Source organism: Achroia grisella, unplaced genomic scaffold (genome assembly GCF_030625045.1).
Source record: "Achroia grisella isolate CSIRO2021 unplaced genomic scaffold, CSIRO_AGI_Agris_v1 utg515, whole genome shotgun sequence".
Lineage (NCBI taxonomy): Eukaryota > Metazoa > Arthropoda > Insecta > Lepidoptera > Pyralidae > Achroia > Achroia grisella.
In genome coordinates, this window is record NW_026712908.1 from 985579 (window position 1) to 1008920 (window position 23342).

The 23342-nt window shown below is 35.0% G+C and overlaps 2 protein-coding genes across 4 annotated transcripts in view; one reads left to right on the top strand and one right to left on the bottom strand.

The window, feature by feature from the left end:
• The window catches only part of LOC131846990 (transcription elongation factor 1 homolog), a 380500-nt gene that overhangs the window by 93375 nt on the left and 263783 nt on the right, over positions 1-23342 (bottom strand). The gene's annotated exons all lie outside the window — the stretch shown is intronic.
• The window catches only part of LOC131846984 (GATA-binding factor C), a 113738-nt gene that overhangs the window by 28233 nt on the left and 62163 nt on the right, over positions 1-23342 (top strand). For 2 of the 3 annotated variants that reach the window (XM_059196413.1, XM_059196414.1), the window contains exon 3: positions 14981-15523. In XM_059196413.1, the coding sequence (XP_059052396.1) occupies positions 14981-15523 (543 nt within the window). The remainder of the gene's footprint in view (positions 1-14980; positions 15524-23342) is intronic. The other variant, XM_059196415.1, reaches the window with a different exon arrangement.

Sequence of the window (23342 nt, forward strand, 5' to 3'; positions counted from 1 at the left end):
TATTTCAATTTTATTAATTCGTATAGACTTGTTTATTATTTGACAGTTTAGCAACAAATTTCCTTCGTTCGTTTCTACATACCTATTAAATATCTCTTTAGACTTATAAATAATAATGTACATAGTACTTGACGTAGAATGTTTTAGAAAACGTTCAGTAATTACAAAAAAGTATTATAAAAAATATTTCCGGAAAAGTACCTAAGCGGTAGTATACTTTTCCGGTCCAAATGTTGTGTTAATGTTCATTTACATGATGATTGAGGTTATACATAGGTAGATTTACCCAATATTTACAATGTACATCGTCATAAAACCCTAAACATCTGACAATAATTAAATTGTAAAGTGAAATGGACAATAAAATGTCCCTTCGACTGATGTTAAATATTTTTATTCAGTAATTCTAATGCGTTGGCTATTGATAATACTTAATTATGCATTGAAAGAAGGATATGTGTACTCACATATTTCTTATAAAGGGATTAAGTTATAGGTTATTGACGATCCGTGAACGAACTAGGAACTGCATGACCAGGGCCGCAATCAAAAAACAAGTAAAAAAACTAGTATGCAATGCTATTTTCTAGAATAGAAATAGAAATAGAAATAATCTTTATTCAAATAAACTCATTACAAGCACTTTTGAATAGTCATATTTTGATTCTACCACTCATTCGGAATGCAGATTCATCACAAGAAGAATGAGCAAGAAACTTGTGTGTTGCTCTTTTTAATAGATGTTTTTTTTTTTATATAAATAATTACAGTGTAACAAGTAAGAGGCATGCGACAATCAACATAGAAATCGCTACGCACTCATTATTAGTGTAATCAGATAATATTGTCAGTGCTAGGAATTTAAATTTTTTCTACAAAAACATTATTATCGTTAACGAATTCTTCAATTTTATAGTAAGCTTTTTTGCAAAGGAAGTGTTTTATTTGACATTTAAATCTTTTTTCTGGCAGATTTATAACAGACTCTGGTATTTTATTGTAAAACCTTACGCAATTACCATAAAACGAATTACTAACTTTAGCCAAACGACATTTAGGTAAAATCAGTTTGTTATTGTTACGTAAGCTTTTAATAGTGCAATCACTAACTCTTTTGAAACTGTCTATATTCTTCCTGGCATACATGATATTTTCATAAATATATTGAGAAGCAACGGTGAGGATATTTGATTCCTTAAAGCACTCTCGCAAAGACTCCCTGGAACCCATGCTATAAATGGAGCGAATGGCCCTCTTTTGTAAAATAAATATTGTATTTATATCAGCTGCTTTGCCCCATAACAAAATACCATACGACATAATGCTATGGAAATAGCTAAAGTACACTAGTTTAGCCGTTGCCACGTCTGTTAATTTCTATTTATAAATCAACCGATTTCTTGCTTTATCTATTAACATGATCCTATTTCCACTTTGCCGCTCAAAAGATCGAGTGATCGCGTGTTGAAACCGCTTTTGCTTAGTATGAAACGGTTTTTGTTAATTATTTTAATTTCATTATCTACGGGTGTCGTAATGTATGGCCATTTAGAAATTAAAATACGAATAAATAATAAAATAGATACAGAAGCGCTACGAGACGTATTACTATCATTATGATAAGTCAAGTATTTTATAATTATGAACGGCTGGTTGGTTTCTTTGTTAATGTTAATACGTTCACTTTATTTTGTGAGAGAAACATTACAAAAATAAAACGTATATGGGAAGAACAGTCGAGAATAGATAGGAAAGTAGTATTATGCAGGTTATGTACGTTTTATTTTGTCAAGTATTTTGTTATAAATCTATTAAATATAACTTTATTAGGTGTATTAATCGACCTGGATAAATGATTAAGTGTCTACCTTACCGATACCTAGTCTTAAATTAATAAGATAAGAAAAATATATTATTTTTATTTACACTTTTTACTGAAATTGTTATTAAAAATAGTATTTAATCTTATCTGTGGACACTGACACTGACACTCACTATACACATAAAACATAAAAAGACAAACGAATTTACTGATGAATGACACAACTAAGTATATGACTGGAAACATGGAACTCAGCGCTTATGTTCTTTTCTGTCCTTCCCTCTGGTACCATGTATTCACAATCTTGCTTTATTTTTCTTTACCAGACATTATTTCTCTAACTAATAATCATACTACTAAAATATATTTCTCTTTTTTGTATCATACATGAATAGAATATGTTTTTTTAAAAAAAAAGTCTACTTATTTTGAAGGACCCATACAGTCAAAATAGACTGTGGAAATATGAATTTGTCTGGGTACATGGAAATAGAGAATAGGAGTAGATTTATTTTTTTCTTTAAATATTTACTTCTTTCTTTGCACTATCTCAATTTATATGGGGTCAAGCTCTCCTAATTTTCCGACGCCAGGACAATCTGTCCTTGTCGGGTTCTGGCAATTTTTCCTTTGCAATTAGATTCTTCATGATGGTCCACCAGGCATCTGGAGGACGTCCTCTCTTTTACATTCACAATATCTCCCAATTAAATATATATACTACTAAAATAAATATATGTATTACTCTATTTCCAAGTACCCATACAAATTCATGTTTCCACTGTCCATTTTGACTGGTCATATCATTTTCTGTAAGTATAAGTATTATGGTGCGGTCATTCCGGCCCTGTCCGCGCTGGATTCATATTTTTCTCCCGATACCGTAATGCGCTAGTCACGAGCGGTTATGTAAGCAGGCTGCCGGCCCGCGCCGCTATTATAGGTATTATTATACGAACACTCCGTCTTCCCGGCCATTGTCAAGATTGGCGGGTCAGTGAGACCAGCGACCAACTTGTAATTTCGCAACTATTCCTATAACCCAATAAATCGTTGCTTGTAAAACAATTTACCCGCATCCGAGAGATCTCAGGGAAGCTGTTAGATCACGTTTAATGATAGATGTCGTGACTGTGTTATTATTAATTATGGATATGATGACGACTCGTATGCTCGTATCGTGTATAACGCGAACTGTGCGAGGCTTCATTGCCGCGAAACTAATCATATACATAGGTGTGTCAGTGCCATTGATGATTGCATTGTATTGTTAACCTATTTTACGCGGCGCCTACTACACGATAGTGTTCGGAATAATATTATTTGCTGATGCACTTATAGTTAATTGCATTGCAGATCCCATTATTTAAAAATACATCTATTTTTTATGTAAGTACCCAACATGTTGACAGTTCACTTAGTAGTAAGTGGCAGTCGTTGTCTATATAACTGAAGAATGCTATAGACATCATGTCATATCCCATTCAGCCATTTCAGAATCATGCCATCATTACACCTCTAATATGCCATATGCGTTGCCATTTCAGAGTCGTGACCTGATATTGTGATCTTCTTGATGTATTCTAATATATCCGTAATTTCTGACTGTCTCTCTGGCGATGTAAACACCATTAACAGTGACAAACTGATTAAATTAGAATCAAATCCAAACAAAACGTGGGCACGTCAAAGGCGTCTTATCACAGCGTCGGTAGTCAACAACACCTCTGTCTACCTTATCTCGGATTAGAGGCCTGAGTATATATATATATACTTAGCACAATTAAATAAAAAATTGTATTGTTGATTTAGACTTGAAATTGAATTACGTATGGCAAAGATTAACAGAGATTGAATTAATAACACAATCGTTTTTTAATGGATATATATTTATATATATATATGTATATCGTTTATGCTTTGTTGTATGAAAATTTGTATTATATTTTATCCTTATCAGTAAGATATATATTTTATAACCGCAGAATTAAAAGAATTGACTTAACAGTTTATATGTATTCGATAACAATTACTTTAATATCAGATAATTTTGAGGGCGTGCCTAACACCGGCTTTTAGATTAAATCAACTTTAATGTCAGTTTTTAGTTAGTACAATTTCTGTATTCATTTATAATTAAGAACAAACAGAGATTTTTGGTTTTCACCAGATGAATCATGACCTTTCAGAGTCAGATCTATGCAATGATTAATAAAACTAAATTCTATAATGAAATATTTTGTAAGCCACATTAGGGTTTAATAGCAGAGAACCTTCACTGCTCTCGTTCTATGAGAGATAAAACTGAAATATATTTAACAAGTTTTTTTTTATTGACAATATATGGTATGGTTACTCGCATGTGCGTTAACGGTATCGCGAGGCACCAATGGAGGATGATGGGCTGAGGATAAAGTTATGTAAGTTAATACATCTTGGCAAATTCACCAGGATATAACTGGTTACTAGAGAGGATCGCTGCTAATGGCTATTAGTCATTATACTATGTCAGGTCGACACTGTTGCTTTTGTCTCGCATACTATTTCAACATCATACATATGGTAAACTTCTCATCATTTCGGGGGAAAATAATGAGAAGTTTACCATATGTATGATGGTGAAATAGTATGCGATATTTTTTAAGTTGCCATTCCTCATTACTTGCACATAACTAGTCCATCATAATCGCCTGTCAAGTGGACAAGTGAATATGGTGGAAATTTCCTCTGGCAGGTTGTGGTAATACCGGTGCGCGGCCGGCATACCAAAGAGCGCGGTGTGTTTGATCTATGAATCACAAGTGTAGCGTGACATATCCGAGCGCCTGCGACCGCGGTCGGGGGCGAATAGCTGTATTTACGCATCTGTGAACTCTAGCCACAATTGTTCGACGTTTACTTATCAGTTACGTAAGTTGTAATATTAGTTGCCCCGCGTAACTTCTTCTGTGTCACAAGTTCCCCGTTTTTACATATTTTTTCATTCATGCCCCTCTTGTATTACCCTGACGTCATATAGTGTTTCTCGATAAATGGTCTATTCAACCTCTAAATGAATTTTTCGATTCGAACCTGTATTTCCTGAGATTAGAGCAATCAACTAAATAATAATAATATTTTATAACAATTACACGCCATCGTGTCCCGAGCTAAGCAGAGCTTGTGTTGTGGTGACAACTGATACAAATACCTAGATATATTTATATATAAAAAATTGATACAAATGTTTTTTGAAACAATAGATTCTTCATATTCGATCTAGCAACAAGTCGCTAAAATTCATATAGTCATCACAACATAACAAACAGACAGATAAGCATAAATTCGCATTTATAATATTAGTAATATGAATAGGACTAATGTATGCAACACAGTAATAAAAATAACCCGTCGACATCTTCATTGCCATAAATTATGAATTGATATCTGATAGTATTGATAGATAAATGTAGATATTGAGATGTGTAACTCCCGGGAATGATAATGGAATTTCTTTGCATACAAGACATGAAATTTCATGTGAACGCGTCCAGCATACCCGATGTGGCCGCACTGAATGCAGCGCGGTTACTGCCTACATTGTATTTTTATTTTATTTTCATAAGAACCCATCACTTCTCATTAAGTAGCGTTTGGAGAATAACTTAACATCGCTAATGTCCGGACACGAATTTTATTGTTATGGCATTTTAATAAATTTCTCATTGTTCACAACTCGTCAATGGAACTCTCGATACTGCAGTTCCGAGGAGCAAGGAAGGAAGTTTAGCATTTGTTATTGTTTATTGGTTGAATTAAAAAGTCATATTGGTATGTGTCTGTTGAATTTGAATTGATATATGAGACGCATCGTATAAAAATTTACTCAAGAATTTATGTACACATTTAGTTTTTGAGTATCCTCATTTCTTTTGTTGGTCGGTATACGCGTGCTTATTATTCCTAAATAATATTAGAATCAAAGAAGTCTTACAGTGTGCATTTTTATGTGCTGCTGAAGAAAGAAAGTACAAGCAAAAACAATGAAACTGGTTGAAAACATTATTGGTTTCTACGTAATCTCCCCAATAATATTAAAACGGATAATGACATAATAATAAGAAGAAGAATTTTCTAAATTTAATATACCAGGAACCGAACAAAATCGTGGGTCAAACTTCGCTGCAACTTAAATGACTAGTGGTCCGCTCATGCTTCTCTGGGTGCATATAAACTTGTGATTTAGATTATATATATACCTATTGCATGTCACATGTCACTATTGCATGGCCACTCTTTAATAATATACTTTTCAAACAGTGAAAAATTTTCTGGAATCGGTGCAATCCGGATTTTAACGTTGTCATAACAAAATCTGTCCTTTTTGTAATATACAGATATATTGTTTATCATAGAACAAACTTTTAGTTGTAGTGATATCGAAAGTAACCGATTCGTTTCGATCGAGCAGAGTAGGTAAGTACTCGATCGTATTCGAATCGATAAATCATCGAGACACCCACGAAGTACTGTCTAATCCCGGCTTAACGGCTCCTGTCGCAACGAAACCGAGTTGACGCGGTGGGAATGTTATAGTAAGAAATACATGTACAAAGATACATTGTTCAATTTCATATGAAAAGTAATTGAATTCTATATATTACGAGTTTGCATTGGTTTCCATTTAGAAAGAATGGACGAAAGAAAAGTGATAAAAATTGAATGAGTAGAGGTAGTAGGAGCTACTAGAGAGATATTTGCATGTGTTTAAAACTTCGAACATTAATTTTAATCTACACCTGTTTTAGTAACGTTCATCTGATCCTTTCACGCCACCAACTGTCTTCACTTGGTAGAGAAATCAAAAGTTAGCTAGGAAGAGATTGCTTGAACGATAAGACGACCTTGTACTTTACTGTTCTGCAAATTACGGTGCTTATTGTATACATCCCATTACAAAGCTTACAAATAAAAAATAAATAATTGACTACATTTATTTGAAGACAAAAAAATATTTAAAATTCTGTTACAAAGACAAAAATATACTAATTCTGAAAAAAAAATCGGTGTCTAATATTCGAATTTAGAACGAACTAAACATTTTTAAAACTGTTCTAAATTTAAAGTATGAACATATTCTGATATCGATGTAATTAAAATATTGAGAGTCACCTTATTTTTAAATTATGTTCTAAATTTGAATATAGATCATATTTAAGAATTTATGTGATTCGGATACTGAAATGGAACACCCCTGTTTATGATCGATCGCGGTTTACCGTAGCGTCGTAGCACAAGACAGCTCTTCCGTTTGCGTTCGACACTAGTTGTTATTCCTGACGTCTGTCACACGCCACTCGGCAGCACCCACCCGTAATAATAAGAAACGAGCCTAATATAAAAGCATTATAATCCAATCAGGAGGTACCATAGTGTGTGACCGCCCGTGAGCTTGATTTACCATTCGGTGCGCGCCCGACTCGCTCGTAAAATATTTTTGGATGTACAAACAGCCAAAAGAATTAGAAGTAATTTTGTAGTACAAGACACACGCATCGACCATCGAATAGTTTAATATTATTTATTCAGCGAACGACTTTTTCGGTTACGTTTAAACACTTTCGTCTTTATAATTGCGTTCTGAGAATTCAATTCTTTGACGCTCTGATTGCCTCTGGGCACATACAAGAATAATTTATTACTACCTACTCATAATATATGAGTGCATAATTGTTACACAGATATGTACTTAAATATTTCGCAAGCTTTTTACGAACAATTTTGTTACTGTATTGAATAATTATAATAAACACGCCGTATCCAGCAACTTCGTTTGCTTTTTATGAGATAAAATATAGCTTATGCCCATAGTGATGATACCATCTGTTTTCGTATCAAATATCATGACGATCGATTCAGTCGTTTAGTGATGAAAAGGTAACAAATATAGGGACACAATTTTATATTTATTACATAGGTTGACTTTCTTAGATGGACTTAGTCTTACCTTACCTTACTCTGTCTCTTTTTGTGCGGCCAAACCGTTTCTCTTTTTTTTTTAAGTGCCATATACCTTAATTTTCACGAATGGTAACCCATGAGCGTGTAAGTATTATGCGCGTTATGTGATCACATAGGCCGTTAGCTCGTTGGCCGTTAGCTCGTTTGTCATTAAAATTACATAAAATAATGGTAATTAATGCAAAAGCGGACAATGACATCGTACATGTAATTGTTGCAGTTGAACCAAAATTCTATTTGCATACTTTCATAATTAGATCGTTCGGTGGCAAAGCGGCGGGAAATCCGCTTAATTGCCGAACGAACATCCTGACCGTCACGCTCCCCTGGCGACTCAGTACTGTAGGTAGGAACTTATATGCAGGTTCGTAAAGGGCATATTAAACCGAAATCCAGTGACTTTCATGAAACTGGACAAAAGTAAAGAAATTCGAAAAAAAATGTTTAAGACTGATATAAATTCACTTGATCTACTAATATGACAAATTCCAAATTTATTTTTAGATGAGTATTACATTTTCTGGGCATTCTATCTGCCTTTGAGTAATTATATTTGTTAATAGAATGCAAAACAAATATATATAATGCCTTTAATTATATAATTAATAAATTACGAAATATGAAAGACTGAGGACTGAAAAACTGAGGAGCTTCGTTAATTGAAATATGGCTGTAGTTTCTTTTTTTTAAGTTACGTATGAGAATTGATGTCATTTGTGTTAATATAGGACGTAAACTCAAGTTAGAAGTTAGTGGTAACCACTGCAGGGAAATATTAAAAAATACACTTCAAAATATAACAATTTAATTTTGTATTCTTGCAACATACAAATCTTAAAGCTAAATCCTTAAGCTAAAAGCAGAATAGTGTTCTGGATATTGATTAAGTTATTTAGAATTCATCATGAACGTTGCATTTACGAAGAATCCCGTTAAAATATCTCGATAGCATGCAGCGGCAGAAATACCTCGACCGCGAACTGAGAGGCTATTTTTCGAAATGTGACAGTACATTTTAAAACAAGAAGGTGATAAACACTTTAAAAGCAAAGCAGCGTTGCAATGTTAGTAGGCACCTAAAATACTCCGCGTCGATACCGCGATCAATAAATTAAAATTAATTCGGCGTGCGAACGGTGAGATCCGATACGCGATACCGACGCCTACATTTATCATTCGCTAACACGTCGGACATTTCACAGGGGACGCCCGTCGCGGCAATGTAGACTTTATTATTAGAGATGTAGAGGTTATCAGCGTGATGATTGAGCACGTAATGATCTGCCGCGGGAACGAAGGATAACACGTCTAAAGACAATAAGGGGAAGGGATAAGTTCGCGTGATGGGTGTTGTAAAGGCAACGACATACGCGCACGCACTACGCATGCGGATGTAAGTACTGGTTGATGTCACGGCGTGCAAATAAACCGCGGCAGACTGGACGACGCTGCCCGCTTGACCTTGGCACAAGAAAGTTCTCACGTTCCTATAATAAATATAATTTCACGACTGTTATTTCATATGGGGTAGTCAATAGTAGAGGTATTGATCTATGCCTTGTTGTATGCAGCACTTGATGTGCTGCAATATTTCGCTTTGATTAAATTCGCTAGATTTGCTATTTGAATCCAACGTGGCATCCAGAGTGTAGTCTCGAATTAATTCTGGTTTGTATCCATCGCACGAGAGTTAGTCACAAATATAAATTAATATACATTTTTGGTGCTAGCAAGATTTGAATTAAGATCGAAAGGATCTCTGATACTGGGTTAAGAGTTAAGACGGTCTCAATTCCTATAATATTTTTAAACATAACATACAAAATCATAAATATGTGAAGGTGTATAACATTTGTTTGATTTCTATTCATGTTAGTACAATCTGCATTTTGAAATTCCAAACGTGAAATTCCAAATATTAACATATTGTATTATATTTATTTTAACAAAGCTTATTTAAACTTTTATAACGATTGTATGTATATCTGCGCTATGAGCAGAAAACAATCTAACATTAAAATAATTTGCAGCCAATTTGAGTAAATAAGTTAGGGGGCAATAATTGTAATCCGCCGGAAGACATGCTGTGAACAGGGGCACACATTACGGTTTATTGCCTACATATGCACCAAAAACGAGGCCAGTTTAAACCGAAAGGGGCAATTTTCGTCGCCAGCCAAGGAATACAAAAAGGAGGGAGTTCGCTTTCGATATGGCCACGCCTTTATACTTTTGTGGATGGAAGTGTGGGGCGTATGGAATTAGAGTTAATGTAAGATTTGATGTGTTTTATGAATAACATTCTTTTATATAGTTTACTACAGTAAATATTTGTAGATGTATATTCTTTATTTAGATATCTTAATATTGACTGTACTTAGTATATTTTTTTGAGAATTGATATATATTTCGTTAAGATCTAATGTTTTCAATAAATAATTTGTGAGCATTAAAATCTGTTATCTTTCAGATGCCAGTAAGTGGTATTTATGAGGCATCTAAGCTAAATCTTAATGCATTATAAGTTCTCAATGTTAACTGTAGCTGAATTTTATTTGATTTGGCTTTACAAATTATGAGTTTGCAATTATATGCAATTACTAATCGATGCCATATAATATGTATATATATATTTAATTAAATATGCTAAGAAATATCATTTAAAGGCAACGTAACGTTTCGTTTGTCTGGCCAAAAATGCTGGCCCTCCAGCTGTAATTTTAACATAATTTTAGTATAAAAACCCAAAGGGGTTGTAAAAAAACCGTTACAGACAGTAAACAAGACGGGTGTAGCAGTGCATCGATTTTAACAAGTTGCAAGTACCCCTGTGGCGCCTCATCATGATAAGATCTATTCGCTACATCTGCCTGTGCAGGCCAGTGGGACACATGGGGGCATAGCTTGGGGTACAGTTCCGGTGTTTTGTTACGTATACTCTGTGGGTAGTTCCTGAAACTCCTTGTATTGTTGTGATTAGCTAAATCTGATTTGCAATAAATATTATAAGAGTTAACTTTCGTGAGTATAGATAGATGAATGTTTTTTATTTTTTCACGCAGAAATACTGAACGGATTTGAATGATATTTAGAGTACTCATAGGACATATCTTAAATTAATACATAGGATGCCCTTTACTAGAATTTCTGTGAGCGACCGTAGTGTGCTACAGATAGTATTGGGTATAAAAGTTAAAATTTCTTTCACCAGTTATCACGGATCAATGAGAGATTTATATGAATTTGGTAACTTTTATTTAACATATGCGGTATAATGCGGTAATATATATGCGGTATATGATAGTAGAATACTTTTTACTACTTATACGTACTTATATGAATATTAAGTTGTGAGCTTGCGTTTATTTCTATTCAATCTTCAAAAACTATCGAGTATTATTTGTATTATTCGTAGGTATACCACGCAATAAGTATTTAAGTACCTACTATATATTATATAAGCGATAAAACTTAAAGATTTGGAGATATCGAATCCTAATTTAATTTCCGTCCTATTCAGAGTAAGTACTTACAGTTTTTGTTTACAAAGTCTCTCAGCTCATAAAACACGAAATCCCCAAACAATCAAGGCTTAGTAGAGCAACTGGGATATCTAGCACAATGGCCGAAACAGCCCTCTAATGAATAAAGCACCGGTGGTCGACTGCTACTGAGTTTACTATGCTTAAAGAGTTGGTTGTCGCTTGAGTAAAATTTTTATTGGTGTGTACGGTTTATGCTGTCGCATGCAAGCTGATTTAGGGAATCGTGGTACCGGCCAGGTAGGGCATGTGGCGAGATGGTGCGATAACAGGAATTATTCATACGCGCGTTATCGGCCCGCCATCGCGGGGCTATTGTAAAGCGGCCTAACTCACAAGGGGTGGCTCCCGCTTGTTGTGGACGATGTCAAAACGTTGTATGTACTCGGTCTAATGTGACGCAGGGACGGATTGATTATAGTTTTATTCAATATTGTTTAATATAATGACTATAACGATCGATGCTCAGTTCCACTTGTAATTTGGTTAAATTCATTTTGAGATTTCGTTTCTTAAATGGTTAATCTATATTAAGTAAGAGGAAAGATTTAATATTTTTGTATATTTGCAATTTTTTGAGTTGCAAATATTCAAATAGAAGATGGTAACTAAAACTATATATTACGCCTAGAAGGGGGTAGTTATCCTATATAATCCTTGTCTTTATAAATAAACACAAATGTGTTGGACACCACTTTAAATACTAGTACATAATACAACGTCGGCGTGGCGTCTCGACGCTGTGATATCTTTTTTTATCTTTGCACGCAGACGTCGTATCTAACAATATCATCGTAATAACAATACAACTTACAACGTTAACAAAGTGTATTTCTGATTTTCATTTAATCCAGAAATAAAATGATAACTTTTGACTACACTTAAAAAACCTTTTAATGGAATATTCATTGGCAAAATAGATAATTTTTGTAAAATATATAATATATAGTAAGTACTTATATTTTTTGCACGTTCGTATGGTCCTGAATTGATTATTTGCAAATTTGATTTTAGAATATGTATATTATTTAGGCTTGTAATTTAACTTTATTGATTAATCAATAGACAAAAAATATAGGTACAACTACTAATTATGTATAATTTTAAACAATACTATTTTGCATGCCACTACTATGGCAAAACACATGATACTAAGCTTTAATTATCATCTTTTATACTGTGTTTTTTGAGCAAATAAATTATTATTAATATTAATAATAATAATGTTATTACGTTCCATCCATTATTCGTGAGTTTTCCATTAATTAATCAATTTCGATATTCAATGTACAGTTCATATGGTACAGTTCGTTCCCCCACGAATCTACCCATTATTGAGCCGCAATGTACGGGTGCCCTTGTGATAACAATCGCTGATAATCTCGGCCTGCGATCGACACCTGGATCAGTGGATGCGGGCTGTGTATCTATTGAATACCTTCGTATTACCTATGTACTGGTGATTCTGTTGGATAGATAGTTATTAGATATATAATACATTTGAGAGTAAACGGATTTAGTGAATTTATTGAGAACAGTAGATGTATATATTAAAATAGACACCCGCTCTTTGTAATATATTATTTTTCGGCGGTAAAAAAGAGCAGACCTGCAGCAGTATATCGGTGGAAACTGTATCTATTCGGTTCTATGAAGAAGTTTTTTTACACTACGATTGCGGCACACAAGCATCTGATGGTAAACGGCAACCGTGGTCGTGGTCAGCGTTTATAAATATAAAGTCAGACATACTGACAGACAGACAAGAACATCAAAAGTTGTTCTTTTAGCATGCATTGCTCCAAAGATATTTTGGCTTCATTAAGATTTAATTAGTTTATTGTAATTAGTTTATTCGCCCTGTTGTCAAAATATAATAAACAGGCAGACATAATTCGTATTTATAATATTGGCATTAATTAAGCGGCATTTCTGGTTTTATTTTAGCTTAGAATTCGAAATATGAATTTTCTGATTTTTGAGGTTAGGTGAAAAATATGGCAGATTATTTCCGTTACTATTTGTTATATGTCAAATTGTTTATTATTATATAATAGTCTATGTACAAAATGCATCATCATTGCATTGCCTTTATATCTTTCATTTATCCAAAGTTCAGTTATCAGATTATTGCTCATTCTACTTGTGATAAGTCTGCGTTCCGAATATGTAGAAAACAATGTGACTATTCAAAAGTGCTTATATGAATTTTATTTCAATAAAGATTAATTCTATGTCTTCTATTTCTATTTTTGGGGTCAGCGCAGTGTGTCATCTTCTTAATAAAATATAGACATATGGAACTAAAAAACTAGCTTCCGAAACATCAGAACTATTGAAACACGTAATTTGCAACTGTAATTATTGTGAAACTAGCAGCGCCCCGCGGGATGTACCAACTATAATGGTTCATGCTGGCATACCACGGGGAGTAACGTGGAGGGATGTACCCCAACTGTACCCGACCAATCGACGTCCAGATACGAGCTCCCTCGAATATTCCCGTACATATGTTTGCTTTCACTTATAAATAATAATTGTGGAATGTAGTTTGTGAAATTAAAATGGGGTGTCAATACGAGGTTCCCATGTTCGTACTTATTTTAAAAAAACATGTTATATTGCAATATCAATATGGCTTAACCCGGTTTTGCACGGGTATTTCAATTAATTTGCAGTATTAACGAATCGTACACTTTAACCTTACTGGAAACTATTGAATATTTCAAATACACAAAATTTATTTCAGATAGGTTCAGTATTTTAGGATGAGTTAGGTGACAAATACACGTACAGAACTTTTATATATATATATGCACATATATCATGATAACATATTAAAAAATTGTAGCTAATGCTATCATTAGCTAGAAAATTAGTTATTTTGCAAAATAGTTACAGAATGTATTCAGTGTTTCGCAAAATTAATTTTCTTATGGAATTAAATGAATCCACTGAGCAAAACATAAATAACGGCGTCCGCAAACAAATCAACACAGTGTATCATCAAAACTGACACCACTATGCACATAATTAATGAGATTTCCAGCTGGCCTACTATTTTAATTGCCCAGTGTTGTGACACGGCACTTTTGAAATATTTTTGAAAACAGCGGCCTTTTGTTCACGGACGCAACCATCGAAACCCACGGAATTAAACCAACCCATTATTTGTTTATTAAATACACATTAAAACCTTGAATATTCATAACTACATTTACTAACTACACTCGATGAAGATGTCGTGTGAAAGACCAGTTGTTATGTACAAATGATATTAATTTAGGTACGCCCGGGCGTGGTAGAAAACGCCTTCAAATTGTTCGCCCTAATGACGGCTAGTTGCAATGTTTAGGCTCATGTTACAATGACTTTCGTATCTGTACTTACATCTCTGTCAGCCTTGTAATGGTCACTTAAACGCTCATAAACTTTGACTTGCTTCGAAAATCAAATAGTTCTAAATGTATCTTAATCTTAACACCGTTTGTTGGAGATGTTTACTATTCTTCCGTATTTTAACCACAGAATAGTTTTTACGATTATAGTGCTATTCAGAATGAAAGAGACAATTACTTATTATTGTTATTTTAATAGTCTGTTTCTGTGTGTGCAGGTCGAACGCTAAGCGGCAGCAGTGGGCAGGTGTGTCGGCCGCACTTCCACACGCCGCTGCATCCGTGGTTAGAGTCGAAGGCGCTCGGCAGCGGGGCGTGGGGTAGCGGATTCCAGCAGGACGCCGCGCCTGCTGATAAGCCATTGTCACCTGCGCAACACCACCACCCTCATCCCCTGTTCTCGTTCCCTCCGACGCCACCGAAGGATTCAACTCCAGACTCGGTGGCTGCGGCCGCGTTAGGACAGCAGGACTACCAGGCGGCGGTGGCGCACGCGACCGCCATGAGCGTCGCCTTCATGCAGCAGCAGCAGGAGTTGCCGCTGTGCGGCGACGTCAAACCTATGATGGGGGCGCCGCCGTCGAAGCAGCGCGAAGGTGCGCAGCCCGACTCGTGTCCCCAGGAGTCGAGTCAGCCCTCCGGCGAATACAACGCGCAATACAATGCCGCCGGCGGCGACTACTACAACTACCAGGGGAAAGGGTTTAGTGGGGCTCAGCAGCAGAATAAGCCGCGGCCGAACAAGACGCGAACGAGCGCCGGTGAGTCCACGGGGACTATCCAACCACTGCACTGCTCTCGCTGCGTTGCACTCCACTCGCTGGACGCTTATCCGATCACAGGCTCCGACGTTCTCCTCTTTAATCGGTTCTATCATAGTTCACACTGCCACCTTGTTTGTTAACCCGTGCCTGCAGGTATACGGATCGTAGCTTATGATTAGATGTAATATAACTTTCACTAATAAAAATCTTATTTAATCAGTCAATAAATCTAATAGAGAGCACCGTTCAAGGTCTGTTAATTGAAGCCTTTATACAAAATGGTTATGCCGATAATAATTACAATTGCAGACTGTCTCATGTACAATGGCGATTTATTAATTTTGATTAATATTTCGTTTGATATTTTGAAATTGCATTGTAGTATAATGTTTAGGGAATGTGAGATGTGGTCGGATAACCGTGGTTCTTGCACTGGGGGTTGTGGCGCCACACGTTTTCTATCTAACACGGCATCGCATCGCCATCGGCTCGCCGAAATCGGCTTGGGATCGTGTCGATGTTAACTAACGCTTATTAACTGCTATTGATAACTGGTGGAGGTGTTACTAACTAACGTTCTGTTAATTTCTTACAGCTGACGGTATTCTTAGGGTATACCCTAAAAATTGATAAATTACCGACCCGATTATTTACACACAAGGATAATCCCCTTTAATGGGGTAGTAGTAGGTAGTAGTATCAATTTTTTATAATAACCTTTCGACTTTAGTTGTAGGCACTAATTAGGATTTCAGTATTTAGTCGTATTCAATATCTATTCAATATTACTTACAAATGTGATTTACGTGGTGTGCTTCTGAAATTCGCCAGCGTGGCTCGATGTGACTTAACTCATTGTTCCCGGTTCTATGTGAACTTTCGCGGCCTCGTCTGATGTTGACCAAGCTAACCAGACCATTTTCTCATTATTTAATTGCTGCTATTGTCTCAAATAGGTATGCTATTAAACAAAGGCTTTTAAGATGTCAAATAAATTCCATAAATATAATTTTAATAAAATATATTTCAGCTAAACTGCCAAGTCATTACAGTTAATTATAAAAAAAAAACTAAACGAATGAACTTACTAAAGTGACAGCTTTGTGTATATTGGTAGAGTCCAATTGCAGTGGTTTTACCTTACATTTAACATATATATTGTATAAATAAAAAAAATGTGGTGAAAAATGAAGTATACTCATTTAGACTCCGTCCACCTAATTGTAATACAAATTAAAGAAATACACCTAATTAAACAGGTTTTAGGTAGACTATTTTCATAGTCTGCAGACCATCGAGTTTTCTATCTGCGGTCGCTAATAATAACAGCGAATTACTCAACAGTTATTATATTAACACCACATAATGCAGCTTTATTTTACATTTTAAAATGTAATTACGACTCTCATAGTTAAACTTTGACAATGGACGGGAACTAAAAACGGCCCTCACTTATTGTCTCTACTTATTAGAGTAATGAATGGACAGCATTATGTAGAGTGACTGTTAATATGGTCTAACGTAAAAATAGAATTACCGTTGCAATTATGTTTATCCAATATTTTGTGAAAATTTAAATGGTTGAGCATAGCGTGTACGGTCCCACGAACATCTCTGTCAAGATCTAAGTAATGGAATTCTCACAGATTAGAAAATATTGAAAAATGCTAGACACAATGTTAATTGCGATAGTTGACGTCTTTATACAGATATCAACGTGTCAAATTGTCTTGTTCCGTATTCTGGAGATATCAAAGTGTCTGCAACATCATTCACTTTAAAGTTGAACACCGCTCTCATGCAGCTTAAGTACTTTATTAAAGTTAAATAACTATAGTTACATTGTAGTTACTCTATCGCTATTTCACTAATTAGTATATAAAATCATAATAAATTAAGGTCTTACTTGATATATTTATCTGCTAGTAGAAACTACGTACTTTGTAATATTTAGTGTCATATCGAGAGAGTTGAAGCGTAGCTCATATTGACAGCATGTTTTGGAGGGAATAGAAATTCAATTAGTCATATAGTAAAAGAAGTAAGACTAAATTTTTTTTGTTTGCAATGAGTATGGAAGGTTGTAATGAATATGGATGAATGTGTGAAAGATGATATGGTAAGAAAAGGAGTAAATAACGAGATGACTGCGATCAGGGATGAATTGAAGAGAAAAACATATTACCTCGATCTCAAATAAATTAAATTTAAAAAATTCTTACTCTTCTATAAAACGTTATGAGCGTTTTTTTAACGAGTCCTATAAATACTATTACTACAGTGGCAACTTTGAAATGTTGGGGCGGGTCTCTAATATTACTATGATGATGTAAATCATTCGATCATGAACACTGATTTACCATGAATCGATCTAAACCCAAATACTATAAATGTTTACGCGTCGTTACCCGTTTTTTGTTCCGTTCTACGTGTTCATGTTAATTATAGTAAAAACTTAATAGGTACGCTACTAGACGTGTGCGTAATTGGAAATTGACTATCAGCTCATTTGTTTAATTAATTGTTCATTGTCTTACATTGTCGTTATAAATATTGTAACGCATTAGTTAATTGATGTAAGATTTATATCATGAGTATTAAAAAAGTTATACTTTTTTAGCAAATTAGAACATAAATGGAAAAAGATAAGAGTTTGTAAACGGACGTGTCCAAAAAATTCACCTCATATTACATTTACGTGAATGAAAATGTATTAAATAAATGAAAAAAAAAAACAAAGTAAAGTTACCATTGGGCCATGTAATTAGCTAAAGATACAGTTTCTAATGAAAGTAGGTATTTAGTATAAAACAGCATTTAAATAGAAGTTAAAAGATTAATTTTAATTGAAAGTACGATATATAAAGTATCCAAAGGAAAATTTGATACAACTCAAATGAAATTAAGTCTGTAGCATATTAAAAACAAATTATAAAAAGCATATTTGAATTTCGTAATAAAATTAATAATTTGATCATATATATGAATATACATTTAGCTATAGAATTGCAAATATAATTTTATTAATCCGCGAATTTATGATAATAGAACAATACTAGTGGTCATACAATTTAATGCGAGACATCGCGAGGGAATATACAAATTGGTCGCGTATAGGATGAATATGGAGTAGTGTTAGTATGTCTGGTGCCGGCAGTTCCTTGGTGGAAACAGTATTATGATAATGCGGCACTGCCGGATATGGCCCATTCCATTGTTGCCGATCGCTTGACCTCGAGTCCACAACGTTCTTATATAAAACAGAACGGTTTAAAAACAAATGACTATACCGTAGTGCTGCAACTTGGGTCTAGATTTAACACGTTAAGAATATGTTTTCAATTATTAAGTATTCTCTTAATTTCTCATATAAAGCTACATAGCTATCTTGCTAACAATTCTTATTTGAAACAGAGGAATGTCTATGTTTTATAGTACTATTTCAAATGAGAATTATTAGCAATAGCACCAATTAAGCCCCTAACTACTTAGTCACAACTTACATCAAAATTGGTTCTATCGTTAGTACTATATTATTTAGTTTAATTAGTAATAAAATAAAGACATGAACAAGTTGTTCGCATGTCACTCGTTTTTTTACATAATCTAACTCGATAAAGAACTAGTAATTAATATGTTAGCTTTATCGTTGGCTATACCTACAATAACAAAATATTGCTATTATTAAGATTAAAAGAACATGGTGGTACATTTAGTTGCATTTAAAAATCGTGACTACAGTTAATGAACACAATATATTTGAAGAATGTCAGAAAGGGCAATTGAAATACTAACCGGCTAGTTACAATCCCAACCTGAGCCTATTGTGGTTATTATGCCGTATATTTCTTAACAAACTGCTCCATTCAACACTTTCTAAAACAATGCTACGTTCACTTTAAATGGCATTTAAATTATTCAACAATTTTATGTACTAATAACAATTCAAATGTAGCAGCATTGTTTGGTTGTGTTGGGTTCTAGCCGTTGTTTTACATCCAGATATATATATATATATAGGTACTTATGGGGGCATGATACGGTTTAATTAGTCTTACCTATTGCAGCCCAAAGGCTTGCTTTCTAAGTTGTGTTTCAGATTTAGGGAAAGATTATTCGAATTTTCGTATAAAAAGCATGATATCGTAATCCTCACATGATAACGTAATTTCCGTAATGCTGTTCATCTGTAGGGACCACAGATACCGCTTCTATCAGGTGAACCGGAAGCTTGTTATTACAATTACATAAATAAAAATACGTTGGAACTACTTTAGTTCATCAATTGCAGAACCGCAGCAACATTTTGTTGCGCACAAACTGTTGTGCAACCAATTAGAGACGCGGTGCACGCGTTACGGACTTCCGATTAGAAGGAATGAAGTCGGGACGATCTCTCAATGTCCAAGTATTTAATTTGATGCCGACGTAATTTTTTGTTCTAGTAATTAATTTAAAATTTGCGAGTGGAATGATTTATGTTATCTACAAAACAATTACTTTAGCAAATTTTTATACTGGCGTGCGTTAGCGCGGGTGCCGTTTAATATGTAAAAAATAATCTATTACATTATTCTATGCTGTTTTGGTACACGGCACTAATGAATATTTTCATGTTTTGTATATAGGCGCGTTTATGTTTATGTATAGTAAATTCGTCACGGTCTGTCGGCGTACATTGTGAGATACAATTGCAGTCCAAATTTGCATTTTACGTTAAACATCCGTGGAACTTTTGTGATTAATTAAATTACTAAGCATGCATTACAGGACAACGTACCTACTTTATGATCGTTTTATAACACCTATACTTTGTGTTGCCCATTGTTATATTTCAATTTTAACCGTTATTATAATATCTAAAATGTCACACTAATGAGTTTAACTCAAAATTATAATGGAATTAAATTCCAAATACGGTTTCAGTTTAAGATAACTTATAGAGCTTTTATTTTGCTATGTTAAGCATCTAAACGTTTACCCGGAAACCATTGGCCTCGTGAATGTTTTTATTTTTGCTCAACATTAGACGGGCGGGCGAACGGGTTTTACTAGATTCATGCGTGTTTATTTCATTAGAATAATAAGTAAATTATAGTAAGTAATAAGAAGCAGATTGTGTGTACACTGTGCATCAAGCGTTGACCGGTATGGCGATTATATCTGGTTCGTTGCAACTGTAGATACGTAGCTTCGTCGAGGATGCGACCGCTCGTCACACGTAGGTAATTATCGGCAACATATGCAAATGATGTGCGGCAGGCTGGTGGATCGCGGTCCCGGCTACAAACCGCGTCATTAGACCGGCCGGCCAGCTCTGCTTGCCCCCAAATGGCAGCAACACCGCGATGAAAAATTACTTCATTCCTACGGCTCCCACTGAGTACTGTCATTCGTAATACCGCTGCAGAAAAAGATCCCACTGTCAATGACTCGTATTTTTTGCACAATCTAGAATGTTTCCTGGCAACACAATGCTCAATAAAAAAAACGAAACCCGCGAGACCATCGGCTACCATTAAAATTTTCTATTTGCATACAGGCATATAATTAAGGCGTAATAACAGCCTCTGTGGCGCAACAGAGAATAAGTTTTGAGCAATAATTTAATGGTTTGTATGCAAAATAGCCTCACCGTTACGTGTTGATGGGCCGATGCGGCGAGAGAGCGCGTCACGGTACATGGGAGCGAATTAGTCCTTCATTTAAATTACATTACCCCGTGCACATTAGCGTTGTACGTGACTGTCTTGGTGTTTTTACCTCGTGGTTTCATTGAGTAGTAACAGCCCGTTGGCATATTGTGAACGCATCGGTAGTTCTGAGCGGTCAACATCACTCGACTCGCACCCTCGTCGGCGGGATTGACTCCGCGCTAAGTTGTTTTCCCTACGCTACTACTCGACCGATCGAGCAGGCCGTGTGAAAAGTTTGCGTTCCCTACAGTAATGAGTGGCAGTCAGGAGACTCTTAAAAATAAAAACCGCCCACTCGCTACGTAAATATGGCAGATGAAAATCTTTTATCGCGGTCACGTAGCGCCGTCGCGTCACGACCGCACCGCGTCACTCCGGGCAATAAAGAGCAAGCCGCGTTCTAATTTAAAACAAACACCTATTTTCTCTGGAAAAGTCTTGTTTCTAGTTCTGTCTTAAGTTCTATTTAGAAATGTCTATTGGATATAACATAGTTTTTAGTGAAGTGATAATAGTCGGTCGCGAACTCATAACGGTCACTACTAAATGTACTGTTACTGTAAGAAAGTATTGTAAGAAAATTAAAGACTAAGATATTATGCGGTCGTACCCGCTAATTTCACTGTCATATCCTACCCTACACCCGGAATATTATCTTCATAATTCGTTAATACTGTGGCTGCTAGATACCGCTACACGCATCACGTGATGGCTTCAAAGGGAAATAAAGAAATTAAGATGTAAGTAACTCTCGGTGTGAACATATTAAAACAGTTATCGGTGTGATTGGACCGGATTGAACAATTATATTGTATAGTTATTAATCAGAGATACAGTTCATAATAATACGTGTAATGTCGATATATGAAGGCAGGCGGCTGTAAATCTCGTAAAACGCCCCGCCGCCCGCGGCCGTCCACTGGAGCGACTTTCACAAACGTTTTTACCAATAGAGATGTTACTATTGAACTAAATCAGTCCCGCTTCTAGACAAGAGACACTCATAAAACATCATGTTCGTTGTAATATCCTGTTATTTTTTCCTAATAATCGTTATTGGTGTTTATTTATTATGAAGTTCGAACTAAATTACAGGCTTTATCGAAGCAACAAAAAATATAAAGGGTTAGACCAAAAAGTGAGTCGTCGGTTCGATCGCAATAAGTTTTCGATAAGGTCCGGGCGATTTAATTGCCGGTTGTGATCTGGTTTTACATAAAAAAGATGAATGGCCGCGCTGCCTAAAGCTTGTAAAACGTTTTGGGTATATATTTATAGATTTTTTTCTAAGGATAATCGAACACTTTCACCTACCTCTGTGGGATCCTTGCATATTAGTTATTCATAATAGCGACGGACGGTGTCTGCCTTGGGACATAAGTAATCAGATCTAGATGCGTATATGATATAAGTAGATACACATCGATAGATTCACGTGCGATTAATAAAACAATCTATTAGTAACACACACACATTTGTAAGTACAATATTCGCAATATACTGTGGTTCTACATTACATAAATAAAATTATATTTATGTTTCTGTTAGTATTTTTGACATAGTCGTCGTATTTAATAATTCCATTTCATCTCTTCAAGGAGAGAGGATGCGAAGATGTAACGAGTTCCTAAATTCGATCTCTGTAAATCATCGATCGTGTAATCGAGTTTAAAGAAAGATTGTGGGCGGCGCACACGCATCCCATATGTGAACACATCCTCTCACTAACCAAGTTAACCATAATCCAGTTCGATCAAATTGCTCCTAACGTCCTTTAAAATTAATTAACGATATTCGAGAGTTTCAATTTGTATAGATTTTACCGGAGGGCGGCTCTCATCTTGGGGTCTGATAAATTGCATTTTTAAATAGCATGGTATTGCATAGAGCATGAATTGTAAGAACTATTTAAAAATACGAACTTGTGTATATCGTCGCTTCATTAGTTTGATTTATTAGGTGACAATACAGTAGATAACGCCTTATAAATGTATTTATTCATACAGTTTTAGATTTACGCGTTGTTCTAGGGTCAAGTTTTTAATGTAGAGATTAACCTAACTATATTATTCTGAGGGCATAATCCAAAATAGAAATCCTAACGATGAGATGATATGATT